The sequence below is a fragment of the Gobio gobio genome (assembly GCF_949357685.1).
Source record: "Gobio gobio genome assembly, contig: scaffold_203, whole genome shotgun sequence".
Taxonomy (NCBI): Eukaryota; Metazoa; Chordata; class Actinopteri; order Cypriniformes; family Gobionidae; genus Gobio; species Gobio gobio.
The window spans coordinates 20245-42919 of record NW_027645714.1 but is presented as its reverse complement, the minus strand read 5'-3'; the positions used below and the strand labels follow the sequence as shown (position 1 = coordinate 42919).

The following is a 22675-nucleotide window of genomic DNA, read 5'->3' as shown; positions in this document are numbered from 1 at the left end:
CACACACGGTCACACACTCACATACACTGTCACACACACACAAGCACTCACACACGGTCACACACTCACATACACTGTCACACACACACAAGCACTCACACACGGTCACACACTCACATACACTGTCACACACACACAAGCACTCACACACGGTCACACACTCACATACACTGTCACACACACACAAGCACTCACACACGGTCACACACTCACATACACTGACACACACACACAAGCACTCACACACGGTCACACACTCACATACACTGTCACACACACACAAGCACTCACACACGGTCACACACTCACATACACTGTCACACACACACAAGCACTCACACACGGTCACACACTCACATACACTGTCACACACACACAAGCACTCACACACTCACATACACTGTCACACACACACACACACAAGCACTCACACACGGTCACACACTCACATACACTGTCACACACACACAAGCACTCACACACTCACATACACTGTCACACACACACACACACAAGCACTCACACACAAGCACTCACACACTCACATACACTGTCACACACACACACACAAGCACTCACACACTCACATACACTGTCACACACACACAAGCACTCACACACTCACATACACACACAAGTGGTCACACACACACACACACACACACACACACACACACACACAAGCGGTCACACACTCACATACACTGTCACACACACAAGCACTCACACACGGTCACATATACACACACACATGCCCTCACATACACACATGCACTCAAACAAGGTCACACATACACACACTGTCACACACATAAGCACTCACACACACTCACATACACACAAGCACTCACACACACGGTCACATACACACACAAGCGGTAACACACACACAAGCGGTCACACACACTCACATACACTGTCACACTCACACATGCCCTCACATACACACATGCACTCAAACAAGGTCACACATACACACAAGCACTCACACACACACAAGCACTCACACACACTCACATACACACTGTCACACACAAGCACTCACACACACACAATGTCACACACACAAGCACTCACACACACTCACATACACACTGTCACACACAAGCACTCACACACACAGTCACACACTCACACACACGTCACACTCACACTGTCATACACACAAGCACACACACACACACAAGCACTCACACTCACATACACACACAAGCACACATTCACACTCACACACACTATCACACACGCACATATACACACACACACGTACATGCAAATACACTGATGGAAGGCTCTCATGCACAATCTCACACATACAGTCACACATACACACACACACACACACGTAGATGCAAATGACACTCTATGAGAGCTGATGACATCACAGTTTTCTCCAGGAATCTCTGAGAAACACTCAGTGCTGTATAACTAAAGTTCACTGATGGAAGGCTCTCTCATCAGTGGAAGGAAAGGCTTTTGATGGTTGTTCTTATTTTAGGGGGACCAGGACACTCAATGAGATACTCAGATGATCCTCGAGGTTTACTCAGAGTCCTTATTAATGTCAATCCATGTACAGTAAGCCTCCTCTATGATGGACAGTAGTTATATTAGGGCCAGGACAGGACGTTAGGTCGCCCTAATAAAACTAAAGGTTAAAGAGAGGGAGGCTCTCTCTCATCAGTGGAAGGAAAGGCTTTTGATGGTTGTTCTTATTTACATTTATTTACATGACTGGCGCTGTTTATCGAAGCACTGATGGTGTTCACGGCACACGTTATTAATCCACACACTCCTGAGCTCTAATGTGAGATTCGCGCCTCTACAGTAACTCAGCTCCGTCCGCTGGAGCGCGAAATGGCTGACAGATCCCGGAGATCAACTTTACAGCGCCTGTTCGGCTCCACTAGGCCGCAATCACTACCGTAAACAGCTCGATGTGGCGTCGCTGCGCCAAGTCTCGCGAGAACGCGTCACGTGGTGCCTTGTGTCGACTGGCGTCGTCCAATAAAGTGACGCGGTTTCCGCTGCGCTCTTATTTCACCCTCAGATTGAGAAAGACGCGCAGCTCGAGTTCCGACTACCGTCGACGCGCAGTCCTTTTCAGACACACGGACGAACATCAAAACCGACACGTTTCATTTTAAAGCAACGTTTACGTTTTGGAACAAACCGTTTTTCTTTCATTTTTTTTCGAAGTTACGAGTTTAACCCACCGGCCTCGACAGGAATCGCAGGACACGAGCAGCGCGAGCACGAGAACATACCGGCAAACAAAGAAACCCGTTTTTTCACGAGATCAACCCAATCCACTCGTTCGTTATGAGTCATGTGGCCGTCGAGAATGTACACGGTCTAGACCAGCAGGTGAGCCGGGGTCCGGTTGGGGGTTCGCGCCGAGCTCTCGCGCCGGCGGGCGGATGAGCTGAGGCGGCGCTGCGTGTTTAAGATGGAGGAGCTGCTGTAGACGAGCGGATGATGGCGGAGCTGCGGCGCGTCAGATCGCGGCGTTCGTCTGATGCCTCAGGAAACGCGTTTAACGTTAGAGTGGCTGTCGTGTTTCGGGTCGAGGTGTGTGTGTGTGTGTGTGTGTGTGTGTGTGTGTGTGTGGTTTATCATCTCGCTCGGATACACACCGCGAGGGGAAACTTTAATCTGGTGTGTTAGTGACACTCGGGCCTGTTGTTGAGCGGCTTCGGCCCTTTGTCTGACCGGTTCTCCGGACTTACTATAACAGTAAATATTAGTGTCATTTCATCTCCTGAACTCATTTTATTTTTAGTGTGTTCGATGAACCCAAACGGACGAGCTTTTTAACATCACCGGACTCGAGTCGGTAATCGGTGTGGTTGGCTGTGTGTGTTATAACGCGTTAAAGCTGCTGTGGCCTAATTTACCCTCAACTTTTAGTGTGTTTTCAGGGTTTGTGTAATCGGTGTTTGATCGCTCGTCGGTGTCGTTCCGTGTCTGAGGTGCAGTCCAGACCCGTTCACGACTGATTCCGAGGAAGGGTTCGAGTGATTCTACCGTTTTAGCCGGACGGTAAATTATAGATCAGTTTCTGTTCTCCGGTGTCGAGCTCGCGCGCGCCCTCTGGCGGAGGTGCCGTCATCCGCTCCTCACGTGACCCCGCTCAGGTGTGTGTGTGTGTTCTGTCCTCCATCCCATCGTGTCCAACATGTCGTTTCTCTTTCAGCTCGCTGCCCTAGACTTGAACTCCGCTGATGTTCAAGGAGTCAACGGAAGTGAGTATCTGCTCTAGATGATGGTGTGTGTGTGTGTGTGTGTTTGCCATGCTAACATGTCTATCCTCCACCAGGGCGCTACATTCCACCTCATTTAAGGAACAAGGAAGCATCCAAAAATGGTACGTACTCCTCTGAGCTTCTTCCCGGTTATGGCCTGTTCACCTCTAGGACTGTTGCTATAGTGATGCCGTTAAATCTTCATCACCGTAAGAGAACGGCAGTGACAGCCGGTAGAGTTAATGATCTACATCACTTTAGATTAGGGTCCAACTCTCACTTAACTCTGACGTGTGTGTGTGTGTGTGTGTGTGTGTGTGTGTGTGTGTGTGTGTGTGTGTGTGTGTTGAGTAAGGGTTGTGTGTGTGTGTGTGTTGAGTAAGGGTTGTGTGTGTGTGTGTGTGTGTGTGTGTTGAGTAAGGGTTGTGTGTGTGTGTGTGTTGAGTAAGGGTTGTGTGTGTGTGTTGAGTAAGGGTTAGGTGTGTGTGTGTGGAGTAAGGGTTAGGGGTGTGTGGAGTAAGGGTTAGGTGTGTGTGTGTGGAGTAAGGGTTAGGGGTGTGTGGAGTAAGGGTTAGGGGTGTGTGGAGTAAGGGTCAGGGGTGTGTGTGGAGTAAGGGTCAGGGGTGTGTGTTGAGTAAGGGTTAGGTGTGTGTGTGTGGAGTAAGGGTTAGGGGTGTGTGGAGTAAGGGTTAGGTGTGTGTGTGTGTGGAGTAAGGGTTAGGGGTGTGTGGAGTAAGGGTTAGGGGTGTGTGGAGTAAGGGTCAGGGGTGTGTGTGGAGTAAGGGTCAGGGAAGTGTGGAGTAAGGGTTAGGGGTGTGTGGAGTAAGGGTTAGGGGTGTGTGGAGTAAGGGTTAGGGGTGTGTGGAGTAAGGGTTAGGGGTGTGTGTGGAGTAAGGGTTAGGGGTGTGTGTGGAGTAAGGGTTAGGGGTGTGTGGAGTAAGGGTCAGGGGTGTGTGGAGTAAGGGTCAGGGGTGTGTGTGGAGTAAGGGTCAGGGGTGTGTGTGGAGTAAGGGTCAGGGGTGTGTGTGGAGTAAGGGTCAGGGGTGTGTGTGGAGTAAGGGTCAGGGGTGTGTGTGGAGTAAGGGTCAGGGGTGTGTGTGGAGTAAGGGTCAGGGGTGTGTGGGGAGTAAGGGTCAGGGGTGTGTGGAGTAAGGGTCAGGGGTGTGTGGAGTAAGGGTTAGGGGTGTGTGGAGTAAGGGTCAGGGGTGTGTGGAGTAAGGGTTAGGGGTGTGTGGAGTAAGGGTCAGGGGTGTGTGTGGAGTAAGGGTTAGGGGTGTGTGTGGAGTAAGGGTCAGGGGTGTGTGGAGTAAGGGTTAGGGGTGTGTGGAGTAAGGGTCAGGGGTGTGTGTGGAGTAAGGGTTAGGGGTGTGTGTGTGGAGTAAGGGTTAGGGGTGTGTTGAGTAAGGGTCAGGGGTGTGTGGAGTAAGGGTTAGGGGTGTGTTGAGTAAGGGTCAGGGGTGTGTGGAGTAAGGGTTAGGGGTGTGTGGAGTAAGGGTCAGGGGTGTGTGTGGAGTAAGGGTTAGGGGTGTGTGGAGTAAGGGTTAGGGGTGTGTTGAGTAAGGGTCAGGGGTGTGTGGAGTAAGGGTTAGGGGTGTGTGGAGTAAGGGTTAGGGGTGTGTGGAGTAAGGGTCAGGGGTGTGTTGAGTAAGGGTCAGGGGTGTGTGGAGTAAGGGTTAGGGGTGTGTGGAGTAAGGGTCAGGGGTGTGTGTGGAGTAAGGGTTAGGGGTGTGTGTGGAGTAAGGGTCAGGGGTGTGTGGAGTAAGGGTTAGGGGTGTGTGGAGTAAGGGTCAGGGGTGTGTGGAGTAAGGGTTAGGGGTGTGTGTGGAGTAAGGGTCAGGGGTGTGTGGAGTAAGGGTTAGGGGTGTGTGGAGTAAGGGTCAGGGGTGTGTGGAGTAAGGGTTAGGGGTGTGTGTGGTGTAAGGGTCAGGGGTGTGTGGAGTAAGGGTCCGGGGTGTGTGTGGAGTAAGGGTCAGGGGTGTGTGGAGTAAGGGTTAGGGGTGTGTGTGTGTGTGTGTGTAGTAAGGGTTAGGGGTGTGTGTGTGTGTGTGTGTGTAGTAAGGGTTAGGGGTGTGTGTGTGTGTAGTAAGGGTTAGGGGTGTGTGTGTGTGTAGTAAGGGTTAGGGGTGTGTGTGTGTGTGTAGTAAGGGTTAGGTGTGTGTGTGTTAGGCAGAACTTCGTCACAACTCATCTGTTAAATCTGTGTATTTTAAGTCTCATGTGGCCATTTAGCAGCGTTAAAGGCATCTCACATCTAAACCATAAACATTCATGTTTTCACTGAACGCCTAAACTGAGAAGTGTAGATATTTAATGTGAATATTGCCAAAAATGTTGCTATTTTAAATAAACCTGTATATAAATATCATTACTAATGTCGGCAAATACATTTTAAAAATGCCCTGTAGAGTAAAGACATGAGGCTAGTAAAGCGAAGTGTGTTCTAGTGTTGTCACGATACTGGAATTTCTAACTTCGATACGATACCTAAAAAAGTATCGATATTTGATACCACAGGGAAAAACGCTTATATACTGTCAAATAGATATTTTTAATATAATTTAGTTTTATCCGTCTATTGAGAAGGCTTTATAAGAGCTGATAATCAGCCAATGACTTATCATAGTGAGAGTTGGACCCTCTAGTTTCTGTTATCTGTGTGTGTGTGTCTGTGTGTGTGTGTCTGTGTGTGTGTGTCTGTGTGTGTGTGTCTGTGTGTGTGTGTCTCTGTCTGTGTGTGTCTCTGTGTGTGTGTGTGTTTGTCAATGCTCTGAGTTGTAATTGTGTAACCGTAGAGCCGTGTTTCTCCGCATGTGTGAAGTCTCGTCCTCCGCTAATGCTCGACTGCATGTGGCGCTGATGGCGTCCTGAACCCGGCGAGCGAGTCCCTCTGGGTCATGTGACCCTCCCTCTCCATGTGTTGTCCAATCACACGAGAGCTCATTATTCATGCACAATGTGCCTCTGCAGTTGAAGCCGAGCTTGCCGTGACTCTGCGGGTTAGGTTTCCGCTGATGCCCCTTGACCTTTGGTCTCCTCCTGTGGCGAGGCTGTTTTCTCCGCTAGCAGGAGCTGGTTCCTCTGGTGGGCACAGCGGGCACCCGTGGCACAGGGCGGAGCTGGAAGTGCCACAGCTTTGGCTGAGGGGAAGTGCTCAGATCTGCATGATTAACGCTGCAATCATCGCCAACCCTGTTTTGGCCACGTTTGTCTCCAAACGAGATTCCTCGAGTGGGCGTTTGCTTTGCTTTAGTTTCTGCCATCTGCACCCCCTCCAGTCTGAGGGTGGGTTCAGTCTAGGCTCCTCCCACCTGACTAACTGCTTTGCTCTTGACATCCGCCCCTCAGAAAGCTCCACCCGCTCCATCTAAAGGCCGACTGAAGACACGTCTAGCGTGTGTGTGAAATTACCAGTCCTCTCCCTCTGTCCCGTAGATTCTCCAGGAGGATGGGATAATGGACGCAGCAATGGCTTTGTGAACGGCTTCCATGATGGCCGTGACGCCCGCATGAACGGGGGCAATGGTTTTGGCGGGCGCGGGCCCATGCGCACCGACCGCGGAGGCGGAGGAAGAGGAGGCTTCAGGGGTAAAACCAGCGGCACCTACAACCCCATCCTGCCCCTGCAGAGCGCAGGCGCGTCTCCGCTCGCTTACTGTTGACCTCCTGACCTGCACCACCTGATGTCTGACCTGTTGTGTGTGTGTTTGACAGCTGATGGAGGAGGCGGGTGGAGCGCCCCTAAAGACCAGGCCTACAACAGCTTCAGCGGACGCTCCGACCGGGGGAAATCCTCCTTCTTCAACGACCGCGGATCGTCCTCCAGGGGGCGGTAAGACCTCTCTCACGCTCTTTATAGAAGGGGCTTTAACGTGTGTGTGTGTGTGTGTGTGTGTGTGTGATGGGTAGGTTTAGGGGCAGTGTGTGTGTGTGTGTGTGTGTGAGTGAGTGAGAGATGGGTAGGTTTATTGTGTGTGTGTGTGTGTGTGTGTGTGATGGGTAGGTTTAGGGACAGGGGCAGTGTGTGTGTGGGGCAGGGGCAGTGTGTGATTGTAAGTTTAGGGGCAGTGTAAGGGGATAGATTATACAGTATGTACGGTATTAAAACCATTACGCCTATGGAAAGTCCCCATAAAACATGAGGTGTGTGTTTAATGGGGTTGGGTACCGTTCACATTTTAACTGGTATCCAACGATACCTTTTTTCGGTACTTTAGGGATTTACATAAATAACTGCAGAACCTGTAAGTCATTTCTAGAAGTGTTATTGACATTAGGCCAGAGCTGCCCTGCTCTCCGTCTGTGTTTGATTACTGTAATATTTACTAGATAGTAAGCTACTAGCTACTTACATTTAATTAATAAAAACAACCATATTTTTTCTTTTTAATTTCATTTCTACGTAAAGATGTCCCAAAAATTTGTGTATATTTTTTTCTGGTAATCAAATGAAGACATAAATTAAATCTTTTTTTGTCAAACAAAGCTGCACAACTGAGCTTTATACGGTTAAAATTAAAACAGAAATTTAAATGTATTACGTTAAACATAAAGTTTTGATCATTATTATTACATTAGTGTTAGTATTATTGAGACGTATCTAAATTCTAAATCTAAAACAGTGATATATTAGTCAAGATAAACCGGACTCTTATTTTGACGTGTTGCCGTTTCTGTGTGTTTATGATGTGACGGTAGTTTTTCAACGATAAAATGCTCATGAAATTACTCTCAGTGGCTCTGGAGATGACGTTTGTGTTCATGTCCTCATATGAGACGGCAGAGATGGGAACATGCGACCGTCATAGTGTGTGTGTGTGTGTGTGTGTGTGTGTGTGTGTTAAACCGCGCGTCTACGGCATTCATTCGCACAGAGACACGCAGGACTCGTATTTAAATAGTCTTTTTGTAGTTTAATATTTACAAACACTCGTCTACATCACCAGATGTGTTCTCAGGTACCGATTGATTTAATGTGAATCGGTTCTACCGACGTAATTCGGTCAGTGCCCTTCAAAGTACCGAGTTCGGTACCCAACCCTAGTGCTAGCGCAGTGTGTGCTAGCGCAGGGTGTGTGTGTGCTAGCGCAGTGTGTGTGTGCGCTAGCGCAGTGTGTGTGTGCTAGCGCAGTGTGTGTGTGCTAACGCAGTGTGTGTGCTCCACAGGTATGAGCGTGGCGGATTCGGTGGCGGTGGAAACAGCCGATGGGGCGACGACTCCAGGGATGAGGAGGACTGGTCCAAACCACTTCCTCCCAATGAGCGACAGGAACAGTGAGTGTTGATGTGAAGGCGTTCCCGCTTCCCTAACCCCAAAACAAAAACTATTTCCTGTGTGTGATAGTTTTGGCCTCATTAAGCAACTTCCATTTTTCCTTGTTTTTTTCTAATGACTATTAGACTTTATTATAATACAACAGAAAAGAGCAGCGGAATGAGGTAGTTGTGCTGCTGTTCATTCATGCTAATCTTGTTCATGATTGGTTGATTTGGGCGTGACTGCTGCGGCTCTTGCTGACCGTTTCCTGTTCTCCTCAGTGAGCTGTTCGCCGCCAGCAACACCGGCATCAACTTCGAGAAGTACGACGACATTCCTGTTGAAGCCACGGGACACAACTGTCCTCAGCACATCGAGAGTGTGAGTGTCCTCATGTAGAGCTGGAGATGAGCTGCAGACGAGCGCCGTTTAATACGTGTGTGTGTGTGTGTGTGTGTGTTGACAGTTCCAAGATCTCGAGATGGGAGAGATCATTATGGGTAACATCGCCCTGAGCCGCTACACCCGGCCCACCCCGGTCCAGAAGTACGCCATTCCCATCATCAAGTCTAAGAGAGACCTGATGGCGTGCGCACAGACAGGTCAGACGTCAGCTGGAGTGTGTGTGTGTGTGTGTGTGTCTGTGTGTGTAACGCTTGAGTGACACGTGTCTCTGACCTTCACCAGGCTCTGGAAAGACGGCGGCGTTCCTGTTGCCGGTGCTGAGCCAGATCTACACCGAGGGACCAGGAGAGGCGCTGCAGGCGGCCAAGAACAGCGCACAGGTACTGCTTCCTCTGTGTGTGTGTGTGTGTGTGTGGACTGTTAATCCCTACGTTATGGGGACAATGTCCCCACAAAGATGGCAATATCCGAAATCCTCATCCTTGTGGGGACATTTTTAGGTCCCCATGAGGAAAACATCTTATAAATCAGACTAAGTGATGTGTGTGTGTGGTTTAGGGACAGTGTAAGGGGATAGAATATACATATGTATGTACGGTATAAAAAGCATTACGCCTATGGAAAGTCCCCATAAAACATGAAAACCCAACGTGTGTGTGGGCATGTGTTTGTGAAATATCAGGACACAAATGTGTATAATGACATGGGTATTACAAAAAGAGGGTGAAATATGAGGACGTTCCCCATGTCCTCACTTTTCAAAATGCTTATAAATCACAGAATGAGTTTTTTTCACAGAAAGTAAACTGTGTGTGTGATGGGTAGGTTTAGGGACTGTGTGTGTGTGTGTGTGTGATGGGTAGGTTTAGGGACTGTGTGTGTGTGTGTGTGTGTGTGATGGGTAGGTTTAGGGGCAGTGTGTGTGATGGGTAGGTTTAGGGGCAGGGGCAGTGTAAGGGGATAGAATATACAGTTTATACAGTATAAAAACAATTACGCCTATGGAAAGTCCCCATAAAACATGAAAACCCAACATGTGTGTGTGTGAGTGAGAATACATCATGAGATGGCTCTGTGGTTACACATCTCAACTGGGTGCTTTCTTGTCCTCAGGAAAACGGGAAATATGGCCGCCGTAAGCAGTATCCGATTTCTCTGGTTTTGGCCCCAACAAGAGAACTGGCTCTTCAGATCTACGATGAGGCCAGGAAGGTAATGAGCGGCCCAATCACAGGGTTTCCCCGGGCCTTAGCGTCTTCAGTTCAGTATCATGGCATTAAATCAGGGCTCTATGATTTCTGTGATGCAGAATGCAATACAGAGTCAGGATTGGTCAAATGCTGTATGAATAAATCAACAGTCGGTTCGTCTCTTAAAGGGCCGGTTCACCCATTAATGAGAATCATGTGGTCATTTGCTCTCCTAATGTCCTCAAACCCGTCAGACTTTCCTTCCTCATATAAAGAGTCTCTTCAGAGCATCTGGAGTAATCCGCTCGATGATCCGGATGGATCAGTTTCTCTTGATCAACTTTCTGAAGCGGCTCAGGCGGTCAATGGAGGACAAATCTTTAATTTCATTATAAATCTCTTCATTTGTTCAGAACCGGGTTCTTCAAATCTTGCCCTGGAGGGCCAATGCGCTCAACCCTGATCAAACTCGCCCACCTGTGATGTTCTAATGAACCTGAAGACATTGAGTAGCATGTTCAGGTGTGTTTGATTAGGGTTAAAGTGGTTCTCGTGGGCCAGATTTGAGGAACCCTGGTTCAGAAGATGAACACGAGTCACTTTAATCTGAGCATTAAAGCAGAGGCCAGAACTATAAACACCCTAAACTATAATCAGATTCCATGTCATGCGCTGCAGAAATGATCTTCCTCAGGATTAGTTCAAATGAAGTGAGTTTGTGCCTAAGAACAAATATCTGTCATTGGGTTTGAACATGACTTGTTTTCTGAACCCATTGGCAGAGATTCGTTTTAATCAAGAAATCTTGAGTGATGTTATATTTCAAACTGGATGTTTTTTTTTTTTTAATTAACTCCAATAATGGAGATTTACTTATTGAAATGTCACTAATACAACTCATCGCGTGCTTGGACGTTTATTTTGCATGTTATGTTAATTCCTTAAATTCTTGGTTTGGTGTTAAGGCCTTGAAGCGCTGACCCCGTGACCTGTGTCTCCTGTAGTTTGCGTACCGCTCTCATGTGCGGCCCTGTGTGGTTTACGGCGGCGCTGATATCGGCCAGCAGATCCGGGATCTGGAGAGAGGCTGCCATCTGCTGGTGGCCACGCCCGGCCGCCTGGTGGACATGATGGAGAGGGGCAAGATTGGCATGGACTATTGCAAGTATGTCACAGATCTGCCCGTTTCACCCGCTCAAGGAATGCGTTCTCGCTGTCTGTGGCTTGACCTTGAGCTTATGTCCTCAGTTATTTGGTCCTGGATGAAGCCGACAGGATGTTGGACATGGGCTTTGAGCCGCAGATCCGCCGTATCGTGGAGCAGGACACCATGCCCCCGAAAGGCCTTCGCCAGACCATGATGTTCAGCGCCACCTTCCCCAAGGAGATCCAGGTGAGTTTGGGGGACGTCTGATGTCACCGGCTGGGGCGGTTTCTTGGACATGGAGAGTTAAAGAGCACCTGTTATGGCATTTAAAATGTTCCAAATATTGTTTTAGAAGTCCCCAACAACAGTTTTGCATGCATGCAATGACAAAAAAGACTTTAGTTTTCTTATATGCATTTATTTTGACCTGTTTTGACAGCGATTCTCAAATGATTGACTTTTCAAAACCCCGCCTTTACGTGCCGCTAATCTGCGCTGATTGGTCCGATGACCCAGTCAGTTGTGATTGGTAGAGTCTGTGCAGATATTTTCGGAAACGGAACGCCCATCAAAGTCTGATAGTGACAGTAATTTGTTAATGTGTCAGGAGTTATGAATATGAAAACCGCGTCTGTACCGTTTGATTGTAATATGAGCCTCAGCTGCTCTCATTCATAAACTCCTCTATTCTCATCACGAAGACTCGCGACAAATCAACATCACTCAGGGCTTTCAGTTCAAAAGTGTGCAGATGAGGAGAAATATTGATAGATTCTCATATGTCTGTGTCTAACTTCTATACAGAGGAATATTTTTTATTCAATACTTCCTCAAAATGCGCAGATGTAGCCTAATCATGAGCGATTGAGTCTCTTGTGTTGTTTTCAGCTCATCCTGGCAGCCAGAGGGCGCTCTGTGCACATGTAGTCCATATACAGACAGATGAAGAAGAACATGTGCCATAATAGAAGTCCATAATAAAAGCTTCCTGAGATCGCCAAACATGCAAATAGAGACATTTGAAGACTAATAAACACACAATCGCGATGATGTATGGTTAGTCTTCAAATGCTCATCCTTGGGCAGATGAGAAGTTTGCTTTTGAGTCTCACTTCAGAACAGTCTCGTGGCCATGATGTTTTCTAGTCTTCACTGGCGTCTTGGAGCAATAAGTGGGCGTATCGTATTCAAATAACTTGACAAGTTGACGTCATCTAGTCAGAGAAAAAGCTTTGGTCTTCTAACGATTCTTAAAAATGACTCAGAGTCGACTCTTACTTTTGAAAGAAAATAACTATATATCCGGTGCACTGTCATATTTCAAACTATGCAGGATGTTTTTGTTCACTTAGATCTATGTTACACACTACATGAAAGGTTTTAATGTGTTTTAACATGTCTTAGATCTTGGCTCGTGACTTCCTGGAGGAGTACATCTTCCTGGCTGTGGGCCGGGTGGGCTCCACCTCGGAGAACATCACACAGAAGGTGGTGTGGGTTGAGGAAAATGACAAGAGGTCCTTCCTGCTTGACTTGCTCAATGCCACAGGTACGTCCATCTGTTAATGTCCCCTGAACACCGGACCGTGTTCTGTATGGCACAGGGCGTGTCATATTTGAGGAGATTAGCTTGTTTTGAGAGCCTACTAAAGTAATGATGTCAGTCTTCCGGGGTTGAGTTTTTAAAATGGCCCTCTAAACACCAGTTTTATGAACTGTAGATTCAGTGAGTTCGCTTTACACAGATTCAGTGAGTTAGCTTCAGCTTTACACAGTTTCAGTGAGTTAGCTTCAGCTTTACACAGATTCAGTGAGTTAGCTTTACACAGATTCAGTGAGGTTAGCTTTACACAGTTTCAGTGAGTTAGCTTCAGCTTTACACAGTTTCAGTGAGTTATGAATGTAAATTGTGTCATTAATGACTGAGCCTCATGTGGTTGGACACCCGTCAGACCTCCGTTCATCTTCAGACACAAATGAAGATATTTTAGTGTAAATCTGATGCTCTGAAAGGCCTCCATTGGCTCAACTTTACACTCTCAAGACCCTTAAAAGACACTAAAGACTAAAGTTACAAAGTCCATCTCACTACAGCGGCTCTACAATAACTTTATGAAGACGAGAATAGTTTCTGTGCGCAAAAAAACCCTAAATAACGACTTATATAGTGATGACGATTTCAAAACACGGCATCATGAAGCTTCAGAGCGTTATGAATCAGTGAGTCGATTCAGCGGTTCAGAGCGTTATGAATCAGTGAGTCGAATCATGATTCGGATCGCGTGTCAAACCGCCAAACTGCTGAAATTTGGCGATCCAAACTGCTGAATCGACTCACTGATTCATAACGCTCTGAACCGCTGAATCGACTCACTGATTCATAACGCTCTGAACCGCTGAATCGACTCACTGATTCATAACGCTCTGAACCGCTGAATCGACTCACTGATTCATAACGCTCTGAACCGCTGAATCGACTCACTGATTCATAACGCTCTGAACCGCTGAATCGACTCGCTGATTCATAACGCTTCGAAGCTTCATGATGCCGTGTTTTGAAATCGTCATCACTATATAAGTCGTTATTTAGGGTTTTTTTGCGCACAGAAACTATTCTCGTCTTCATAAAGTTATTGTAGAGCCGCTGTAGTGAGATGGACTTTGTAACTTTAGTCTTTAGTGTCTTTTAAGGGTCTTGAGAGTGTAAAGTTGAGCCAATGGAGGCCTTTCAGAGCATCAGATTTACACTAAAATATCTTCATTTGTGTCTGAAGATGAACGGAGGTCTGACGGGTGTCCAACCACATGAGGCTCAGTCATTAATGACACAATTTACAGTTTTGGGTGAACCAACCCTTTAAGTCCATTGATCAGTTCAGTAACTGTGAAGTACACCAGTAATGAAAGCAGTTTAAACAGTGATGTCATCGTTCAGTTAGATCAATAATGCATAATATTAAGATCCGTTTGGACACTCCCAGAGTGCAGCGCAGAGCTTCATCTGAACCCATGTTTACCATATCACGAATGAACTGATATTTGTTGAAGCTCATCATAAGGTCTGATTCCTTTAGTTATTCCGAGTGAGGTTCAGGACAATACGGGGGAGAACGTAGAAAAACCCGGTGAGTAGAGACGTTCATCTCTCCACAGGAAGTGGAACCAATGCAAGTCTCATCTCACGTCTTCATTTTGCTTGAACATTGTTTGTTTTCAACCCCTCCGCCATGAGCTCTAGTCCTCAAATGGTGTTAGGATTTGATTTGATGTGTTTGCCCCCCCCCACCCCAGTAGTCATGCCCCGTTCCAGTGGTTCTGGATCTGTGCATGAGGCCAGTGCTGAGCTGTAAAGTCACATGACTGCTTAGCGTTGGCTTTGACTCTTAAATTTAACGTTCACTTCTATGAGATCCACATGCTAGTCACTCCCCGTTTGCCATAAGCTGCCATTCATTAGCGTCTCGTGCTGAAGTCACGTGTTCATCGTCCTCCTCTCGTCCACTAGGTAAAGAATCTCTGACTCTGGTGTTTGTTGAGACCAAAAAGGGAGCCGACGCTCTGGAGGACTTCCTGTACCGCGAAGGCTACGCCTGCACCAGTATCCACGGCGACCGCTCCCAGAGAGACCGAGAGGAAGCCCTGCACCAGTTCCGCTCTGGAAGATGCCCCATCCTCGTCGCCACAGCGGTACGCCTGCCCTTCCTTCATTTGAAGAGTCTTTGGTGTGTGTGTGTGTGTGTGTGTGTGCAGGTCTCAAACTCTCTCGTCCCACAGGTGGCGGCTCGTGGGCTGGACATCTCCAACGTAAAGCACGTCATTAACTTTGACCTGCCCAGTGACATTGAGGAATACGTCCATCGCATTGGGCGAACCGGGCGTGTGGGCAACCTTGGTGAGTGCTGTGCCCACATCCACACCCTTACAGCGTGGCACTCACAGCTCTAATGCCAGGGTTTCCACTGGGGCTTAAAGGGTTAGTTCACCCAAAAATGTAAATTGTGTCATTAATGACTGAGCCTCATGTGGTTGGACACCCGTCAGACCTCCGTTCATCTTCAGACACAAATGAAGATATTTTAGTGTAAAGCTGATGCTGAGAAAGGCTTCAGATTGGCCTCCATTGGCATTCAGTTCATTTACACTCACAAGACCCATAAAAGGCACTAAAAACATTGTTACAAAGTCCATCTCACCACAGTGACTCTACAATAATTTTACGACGACAATAGTTTGTGCGCAAAAAAAATCAAAATAACGCCTTTATCCAGCTTGTTCTTGTCTTCCGTGTGTGTCTCCACGACGCATGCGTGAGAATATGAGCAGATCCGGCGTTCGGACACATGACCCAGAAGAGATTTGTTTACGAGCAGAGGAAGACGCGCGTATCTCAGCTGTTGAATTCTACACTGATCGTGCTTTAGGTCTCGCTGTAGAGCTCAAATGGGGCTAAAGTGGCATTTCATGAATTCCCGAACGCCGGATCTGCTCATATTCTCACGCATGCGTCGTGGAGACACACACGGAAGACAAGAACAAGCTGGATAAAGGCGTTATTTAGTTTTTTTTTTCCGCACAAACTATTTTCGTCGCTTCGTAAAATTATTGTAGAGTCACTGTGGTGAGATGGACTTTGTAACGATGTTTTTAGTGCCTTTTATGGGTCTTGTGAGTGTAAATGAACTGAATGCCAATGGAGGCCAATCTGAAGCCTTTCTCAGCATCAGCTTTACACTAAAATATCTTCATTTGTGTCTGAAGATGAACGGAGGTCTGACGGGTGTCCAACCACATGAGGGTGAGGAATTAATGACACAATTTACATTTTTGGGTGAACTAACCCTTTAAAGTCTAGAATTTCTAAATAAAAATTTTAGGTCTTAAAAAGTCTTAAATTCGTGGAATTATTCTGTTCTAGGTCTTAAATAATTTTAAACCGGTCTTAATTTTCCTACAACGCTAGCTCTAATGCTCATCCCGCAGCACTTTAGAACGTTTTGTTTTTTTAATTCCGTGGTGTTGTCAGGGTTCCCACTCGTCCTGGAAAACACATGGAAAATTAGAGAAAATGTAAAATGTCCTGGAAAATCTTGTTGTTGTCTGGGAAAATTCTTTAAAAAAAAGTCTTTAGCCCAAGTTAGGCCCAAACAATTAGCGCTAGCTGCAGAAGCACATGTTCAGGAATGCTGAGTTTGTGTGTGTGAGTATTTGAATAATGATGTTTAATAGCTAATGCTATAACTGCTCAAATGTATGCAGTGAATGTTAACTCATAAGCTGCTAACTAATCACATCATTTTGATATAAAATCACATTTGTGTGTTATAAAGTCAGAATTGCACGATATAAACTTGCAAGTCTTTTCTTCATAATTGTCTTTTTTGCGCAGTTGCGAGTTTATATCTCACAATTCTGAGAAAAGAAGTCAGAAGTGCGAGATCTAAACTGCATTTGCAAGTTATAAAGTCTAATTCTGAGGAAAAAAGAATTGCGACAATTTTCGCGTTATCACAAATATGTAAACTCGCAATTGCGAGAGTCAGAATAGCGAGATAAGTCACAATTACCTTTTCTTTCTATTCTGTGGAGTAAACAAGCTTCCATAGTCATAATGTATGATTAAGAGCTCATATTGAAAAATGCTGGATTTAAGTAATGGCGATAAACTGGACGGCTTTTAAAGACTTAGAAAGCAATATTTGGCATGAATTAGAAAGCAATATTTGGCATGATTTAGAAAGCAATATTTGGCATGATCCTGGTCTTTTATTCCTGCCGTAGTAAAATTGAAAATGTACTGGAAAATGGTTGCTGAAAGAGTGGGAACCCTGGTTGTAGTTCTTTCCTTCTCTAGTCCAAATATAACTCGCTGTATTACGACTACAAATGAGACCGATATGGAACTTATATTGCAGCGAATCAGCTTTTGTGTTATTGGCGCGAGTCTTTCGGATTGTACCACAGACACACAAAATGGAACGCAAATAGCAGTTTTTCGCAGTTCCGCGATTACTAAATACAATAAACGCAACAATGCATTTGAGATCCTGCATAATTTCACCGTAAAATAATGACAAGAAACCAAAATAAACAAAATGTATGCATTTGGTTTGTTCTATTGTCATGTGTGAATATTGTGCATCTAATATAATACATAATATAGTAAATGTGGCATCTTATGCAAATTTCTGGAAATTACCAGCACAAATTCAGTCATTTTGATCTCAAAAATCACACAAAAACACAGTGAAATCCTGGTGGGATTGAGCTATGGGGAAGTGCAAGTTTATCGATTTGTTCAATTTGAATAATGTACTTTGCAAGTAATTGTGACTGCATTTCTTTTGAATAGGCCTTAAATTAAATTCATAAAGGTCTTGAAGGTCTTAAATTTGACACCAGAAACCCTGAATTCCGCTCTGTTTGCTCATCACAGGTCTTGCGACGTCATTCTTCAATGATAAGAATGGCAACATCACCAAGGACCTGCTGGACATCCTGGTGGAGGCCAAACAGGAAGTGCCGTCCTGGCTGGAGAGCCTGGCCTATGAGCACCAGCACAAGAGCAGCAGCCGCGGGCGCTCCAAGAGGTGAAGCGTTTCTCCGGCTCTGAAGGCTTTCTCTCCGTATGGTCCCCTGGGCACACACTAATGATTGTTTCTCAGGTTTTCTGGTGGTTTTGGAGCCAGAGATTACCGTCAGACCAGCAGTAACCCCAGCAGCGGCGGATTCGGCGGGGGTCGCGGCGGCCGCAGCACCGGAGGTCACGGGGGAAACCGCGGATTTGGCGGCGGTGGTGGTAAGGCTCGGTTTGACCACTTTCCCTCTTGCTTATATGTGAATGTCTGGGGATGTCATGAGAACCGATCCTTCGGTACCGGTTTAACATTTTAAAATCCCGACAGCGCTTGTGTTTCTGCAGTAGCGGACGCTTGAGCTGGAGCGCGTGGGTTAACCCAACAGTAAATCAGTCACGCGTCCAAATTCGCATACTATCCGTACTAAATAGTATTCGAAAAAAGAATTGGATTCCCGGGTGGTTTACTATTTCCGGTCCGAATCCGAAGTGCAGATCGATGCGCACTCTAACGGCTGATATTGCCCACAACCCACTGTGAGAACTACAAACGCGGATAGTGTTAAAAAAACTACAAACATGGCGGTTATCCGAGTCTGACGGCTAAGGAGAGAGGATTAGATAAAGGGGCTTGAGTGAGCAATTATCAGTATTTAAAGGGTTAGTTCAGCCAAAACTGTAAATTGTGTCATTAATGACTGAGCCTCATGTGGTTGGACACCCGTCAGACCTCCGTTCATCTTCAGACACAAATGAAGATATTTTAGTGTAAATCTGATGCTCTGAAAGGCCTCCATTGGCTCAACTTTACACTCTCAAGACCCTTAAAAGACACTAAAGACTAAAGTTACAAAGTCCATCTCACTACAGCGGCTCTACAATAACTTTATGAAGACGAGAATAGTTTCTGTGCGCAAAAAAACCCTAAATAACGACTTATATAGTGATGACGATTTCAAAACACGGCATCATGAAGCTTCGAAGCGTTATGAATCAGTGAGTCGATTCAGCTGTTCAGAGCGTTATGAATCAGTGAGTCGATTCAGCGGTTCGGAACGTTATGAATCAGTGAGTCGATTCAGCGGTTCAGAGTGTTATGAATCAGTGAGTCGATTCAGCGGTTCAGAGCGTTATGAATCAGTGAGTCGAATCAGCGGTTCAGAGCGTTATGAATCAGTGAGTCGATTCAGCAGTTTGAATCGCCAAATTTCAGCACTTTGACACGCGATCCGAATCATAATTCGACTCACTGATTCATAACGCTCTGAACTGCTGAATCGACTCACTGATTCATAACGCTTCGAAGCTTCATGATGCATTGTTTTCTATTCATGATTGGCCACTGCCAGATTAAAATATTAAAGAGAACGATAACATAACCTTATTAACCGGTTAATGGTCATATCAAATTAACGTTTCTGTTCAGAACCATTCACATTGATTTTGTTTTTTGTTCCTCTTCATTTCGTTCGTTTCCGGTTTTCGTTTCTTGATCCGGTTCAAAGCCCTGATAAAAACCGTCATTCAGGTGAGAATCGCAATGTCTTTTGATTTAAATCTCTAAAAGTGAAAGTATGGACTTTTGACCGATTGCCGAGGTCCGATTTGGTGACATCCCCAGTCCAGTGGTGTGGCCGCAGGGTCCTAAAGCTAAAGTGTCCTGTCCTCAGGTGGCTTCGGGAACTTCTACAGCAGTGACGGCTATGGAGGAAACTATTCCCAGGTGGACTGGTGGGGCAACTAGGACTCCGCCCACCTCCTCCGCCCTCCTCCACCCACTCCCCACGATTACAGTGGATCACCATGCCAAACTCACTGAATGGAAACCACATGATGTACCATAGCCAGACTATATACCCTGTGTAGCTTTGAAGAACTCTGCAGTACATTACCAGCTGTGATTCTCTGCCCACACCCAGAGGGCGACGCCAGGCCACCGGAAGCTTTGCCCGTAGCCGGATGCCAGAGGGAAGGACAGACTCTCGGACTCTAGTTTTCCACTACATCTCATTTCTTTCTAAATGAGAATCATTCGTTTGTTAATGTACTGTGCCTTTAAATTTATACTCGCTGTGTTTGGTTTTTTTTTTTTTTCCTTTTTAAATGTCTGGCTGACAAATGTTTCCCACTTTTTTTCATTTTTTCTTTTTTTTTCTTCCCCCAAATGACTCTTTTTGTTTCGGATGGTATAACAAAATAAGCTTGGATGTAATCAAACCTTGGCAAACTCTGGGATGGTCTGTCACAACCTCGTCTTGAACTGAAATTTCGAATGGGGTCGCGGGTGCTGATGTCACAGAGGCCTGACCCCCCCCCCCCCCCCCCCCTTAACCCCAATTGGCTTGTGCGCTCTTGTGTGGTCAAACCGCATCACAAGGGAATTAAAATCCTGACAGTTGGAAGGAAAAGATCTTGCTCACCCTATCCTGGAGAGGTTTCTATTAGAGAAGAGAACAAGCCATTCCAGTAGATAAACTCAAACTCGCGCTGTGACTCTAGCATCGAGGCAGCTCGTTCATGCTAGCCGATTAGCCGTGCGGGATTACCGTTTTTGAATTATTATTTTTTTTACTTAATTTTTTTTTCTTCCTTGAATGTTATGGAGGTAGCAATTGGATGAGCTTGATTTCCTTAATAACGGCGGGCTTCCGCAGCGAAGGGTCAAACGGCTACTCTAGGACCACGAGGTCAGAGGTCAGAGCGGCGGGCCCTGGACGCCCACTCGGCTCTGGAGAAATCCGCATGCTAGTGTTCTTGTTTTTTGGTCAAGGAGATTTTCAAATCGATTTCTGCAGCAGGCTTTTACGTTCCTCACAAGTAACGTCGGTTCACTATTATTATTATTATTACTCTTCTTATTATTATTATTATTATTTTTCTCTCTTTTTTCAAGCTGCGTTGAATTCCGAAAGACATCCTCGGCTTTACACGGCTCTGGAATCCCCCAGGTTTGGCGAGGACTGGGGTCGGGCGGCCGTGGCCAAAGCCGGGCTCCCATTGGTCGGTTTGACCGAGGCCGCTGGGACGCGTGTAACTGAAGTGCAATAGATTTACTCAAGCGTGTTGTGCCTTTCGACATGAACTCTTGTGACCTGAAGCAGATGCTCTGACAGTATTGCGGGAACTTGATCGCAGCGGTGCTACTTGCGGCCCTTCTGTGTTACGCCCTTCAAGTTTTACAAAGTCGTTTTATTGCACATCTAGGGTTTTATATAAATGTCTTGAGTGCGTGTCCTTAAGCTTCCAAATATTGTGTGTGAAGATAGCGAAACGCAGCTTGTTTACAAAAGGGGAAGGGTTCTCCAATAGTTCACCAGGATTGATTTGGGACCAGGGGGATTAGCAGTGGGAATTTAGCTATTTGCACAGATTACTAGATTCTACTTTTGCTGCTAGTTTGTGTAATTTATTAAGCATTTTTGAGAAATATTTATTTTTATAAGCCTAAAAGTGATAGTTTCAAGTAACTTGACCAAAAGACAGTACAAAAACACTGGCACTTGAATGTTGAATGTCACCCGTATGCGTGAGATTTATATTTTTCGGGGTAGTGTGAGCTTTTTAATGTTTAAGGTCGTTTTGGACTCCGCCAAAATTCGCATCTGACGAAACGTTTCGATCCGATCTCTCGAACTCTGAATTGGCAGCCACAATTCGAACGCTAACAACCATGCCAAGGTTTGGAAAAAGTTACAGAAATATTTTTGTAAATGTGTATCAGTGCAAGTGTTCAGATTCTCCAGTTGTTTTTGTTGGTTTTGTTTCCAGTATTTATTTTGTTTTATTTGTGTCTTTACCCCCAGTGAATGTCTGGCACACGGCAATCTTAAGTAACATGTGGTTATTCTCTATTGTTGCATTTGCATACGGGCGCTGGCGTTCTCTGGACGCAGGCTTCATTACACACCCCTCGCGTGTGTGTGTGTGTGTGTGTGTGTGCGCGTGTGTGTGTGAGAGGGAACGCCAGACAGCCCTTAGAGTTAGAGTATTTGCTTTACGTACTAGTTTAGAGGCTGTGCACTGCACGAAAAATGAAAATGTGTGTTATTCGTATGATTTTACCAAATTAAAGTTGGGAATTGCAGATACAGAAACGTCTGGTGTGTGTGTGTGTGTGTTCTCTCTGACCTGGGCGATCGACCAATGGCGTTCAGCGGGTGTGTTTTACACTGAGAAATCTTTATATTTGATAACCCAGATATTATGGCTGATAAATCTCAATGTTACACATTTTAAGAGCCTGATTTGTACAGCAAACGTAATATTACAACTGCACATCCTCTTACTGTAGTTTAATTTTTAGTTTAAGATATCGGACACATGTTCTGATGATGTCATGTACATGAACATGTTTCTGCTAATATATTGCGCATCTCTAGCTAATTGTCTTTTTATTGTTTGTTTTATATGGACCTCATTAGCTGAAAGTCTTCCTGGGGTCGTTCTAAAATGTTACACAACTACTTTAAAATCATCACAGTAGATAAAATAGACACACACATTTTTTTATTTATATATTTATTAATCGCTCTCATCCTTCCATATCCTCCTGGGACCCAGAAAAGTTTTTTGAATTTGGTATTTTCATGTCATTACGTTGTTCAGAGCATAAGAAAAAATGATATTTTATTCGTATGTTCTCTGTAGTGACACCAGGACTCAGTTGTTTAAAAAATAAAATGACATGAAATTACATATATAGGCCAAAAGAATGGGATTTATTTTTAATTCACCAATCAATTTTTAGGTTTATTATTTTTTTTAAACAAACTGTTTAAAGATGATTCTGAACTGTTATGAAATGCATTAATATACCATTTTACTTTATGCAATATGTGTGTGTAATGGCCATACTTTAAT

The 22675-nt window shown here is 45.6% G+C and overlaps 1 protein-coding gene across 3 annotated transcripts; it reads left to right on the top strand.

Annotated features, from left to right (window-relative positions):
- Positions 1-2019: 2019 nt before the first annotated feature.
- Positions 2020-21913, top strand: ddx3xb (DEAD-box helicase 3 X-linked b). Of its 3 annotated transcripts, XR_013816036.1 has the most exons (20): positions 2020-2367; positions 3197-3245; positions 3320-3367; positions 6678-6830; positions 6957-7074; positions 8409-8516; positions 8781-8880; positions 8966-9101; positions 9187-9284; positions 10018-10116; positions 11099-11259; positions 11343-11487; positions 12646-12790; positions 14316-14366; positions 14747-14928; positions 15016-15133; positions 17675-17828; positions 17904-18037; positions 19486-20015; positions 21494-21913. XR_013816036.1 is itself a non-coding variant. In XM_079846371.1 (19 exons), the coding sequence occupies exons 1-19, from the start codon at positions 2323-2325 to the stop codon at positions 19557-19559; spliced, it is 2118 nt and encodes a 705-aa protein (XP_079702497.1). In that variant the 5' UTR covers positions 2032-2322; the 3' UTR covers positions 19560-21906. The 3 variants fall into 3 exon arrangements, 2 of the variants coding, with proteins under 2 accessions (XP_079702497.1, XP_079702496.1); XM_079846371.1 differs by having other exon boundaries at positions 2032-2367; positions 19486-21906; XM_079846370.1 differs by having other exon boundaries at positions 2180-2367; positions 6678-6878; positions 19486-21906.
- The last annotated feature ends 762 nt before the right edge of the window (positions 21914-22675 follow it).

What these genes read in the sequence shown, in the direction of transcription:
- ddx3xb (XM_079846370.1), top strand. Translation starts at nt 2,323, where the DNA reads ATGAGTCATGTGGCCGTCGAGAATGTACACGGTCTAGACCAGCAG. An exon ending in CCTGCCCCTGCAGAGCGCAG is followed by an intron (nt 6,879 to 6,956) that starts GCGCGTCTCCGC and finishes TGTGTTTGACAG; the next exon opens with CTGATGGAGGAGGCGGGTGG. An exon ending in CCTTCCCCAAGGAGATCCAG is followed by an intron (nt 11,488 to 12,645) that starts GTGAGTTTGGGG and finishes AACATGTCTTAG; the next exon opens with ATCTTGGCTCGTGACTTCCT.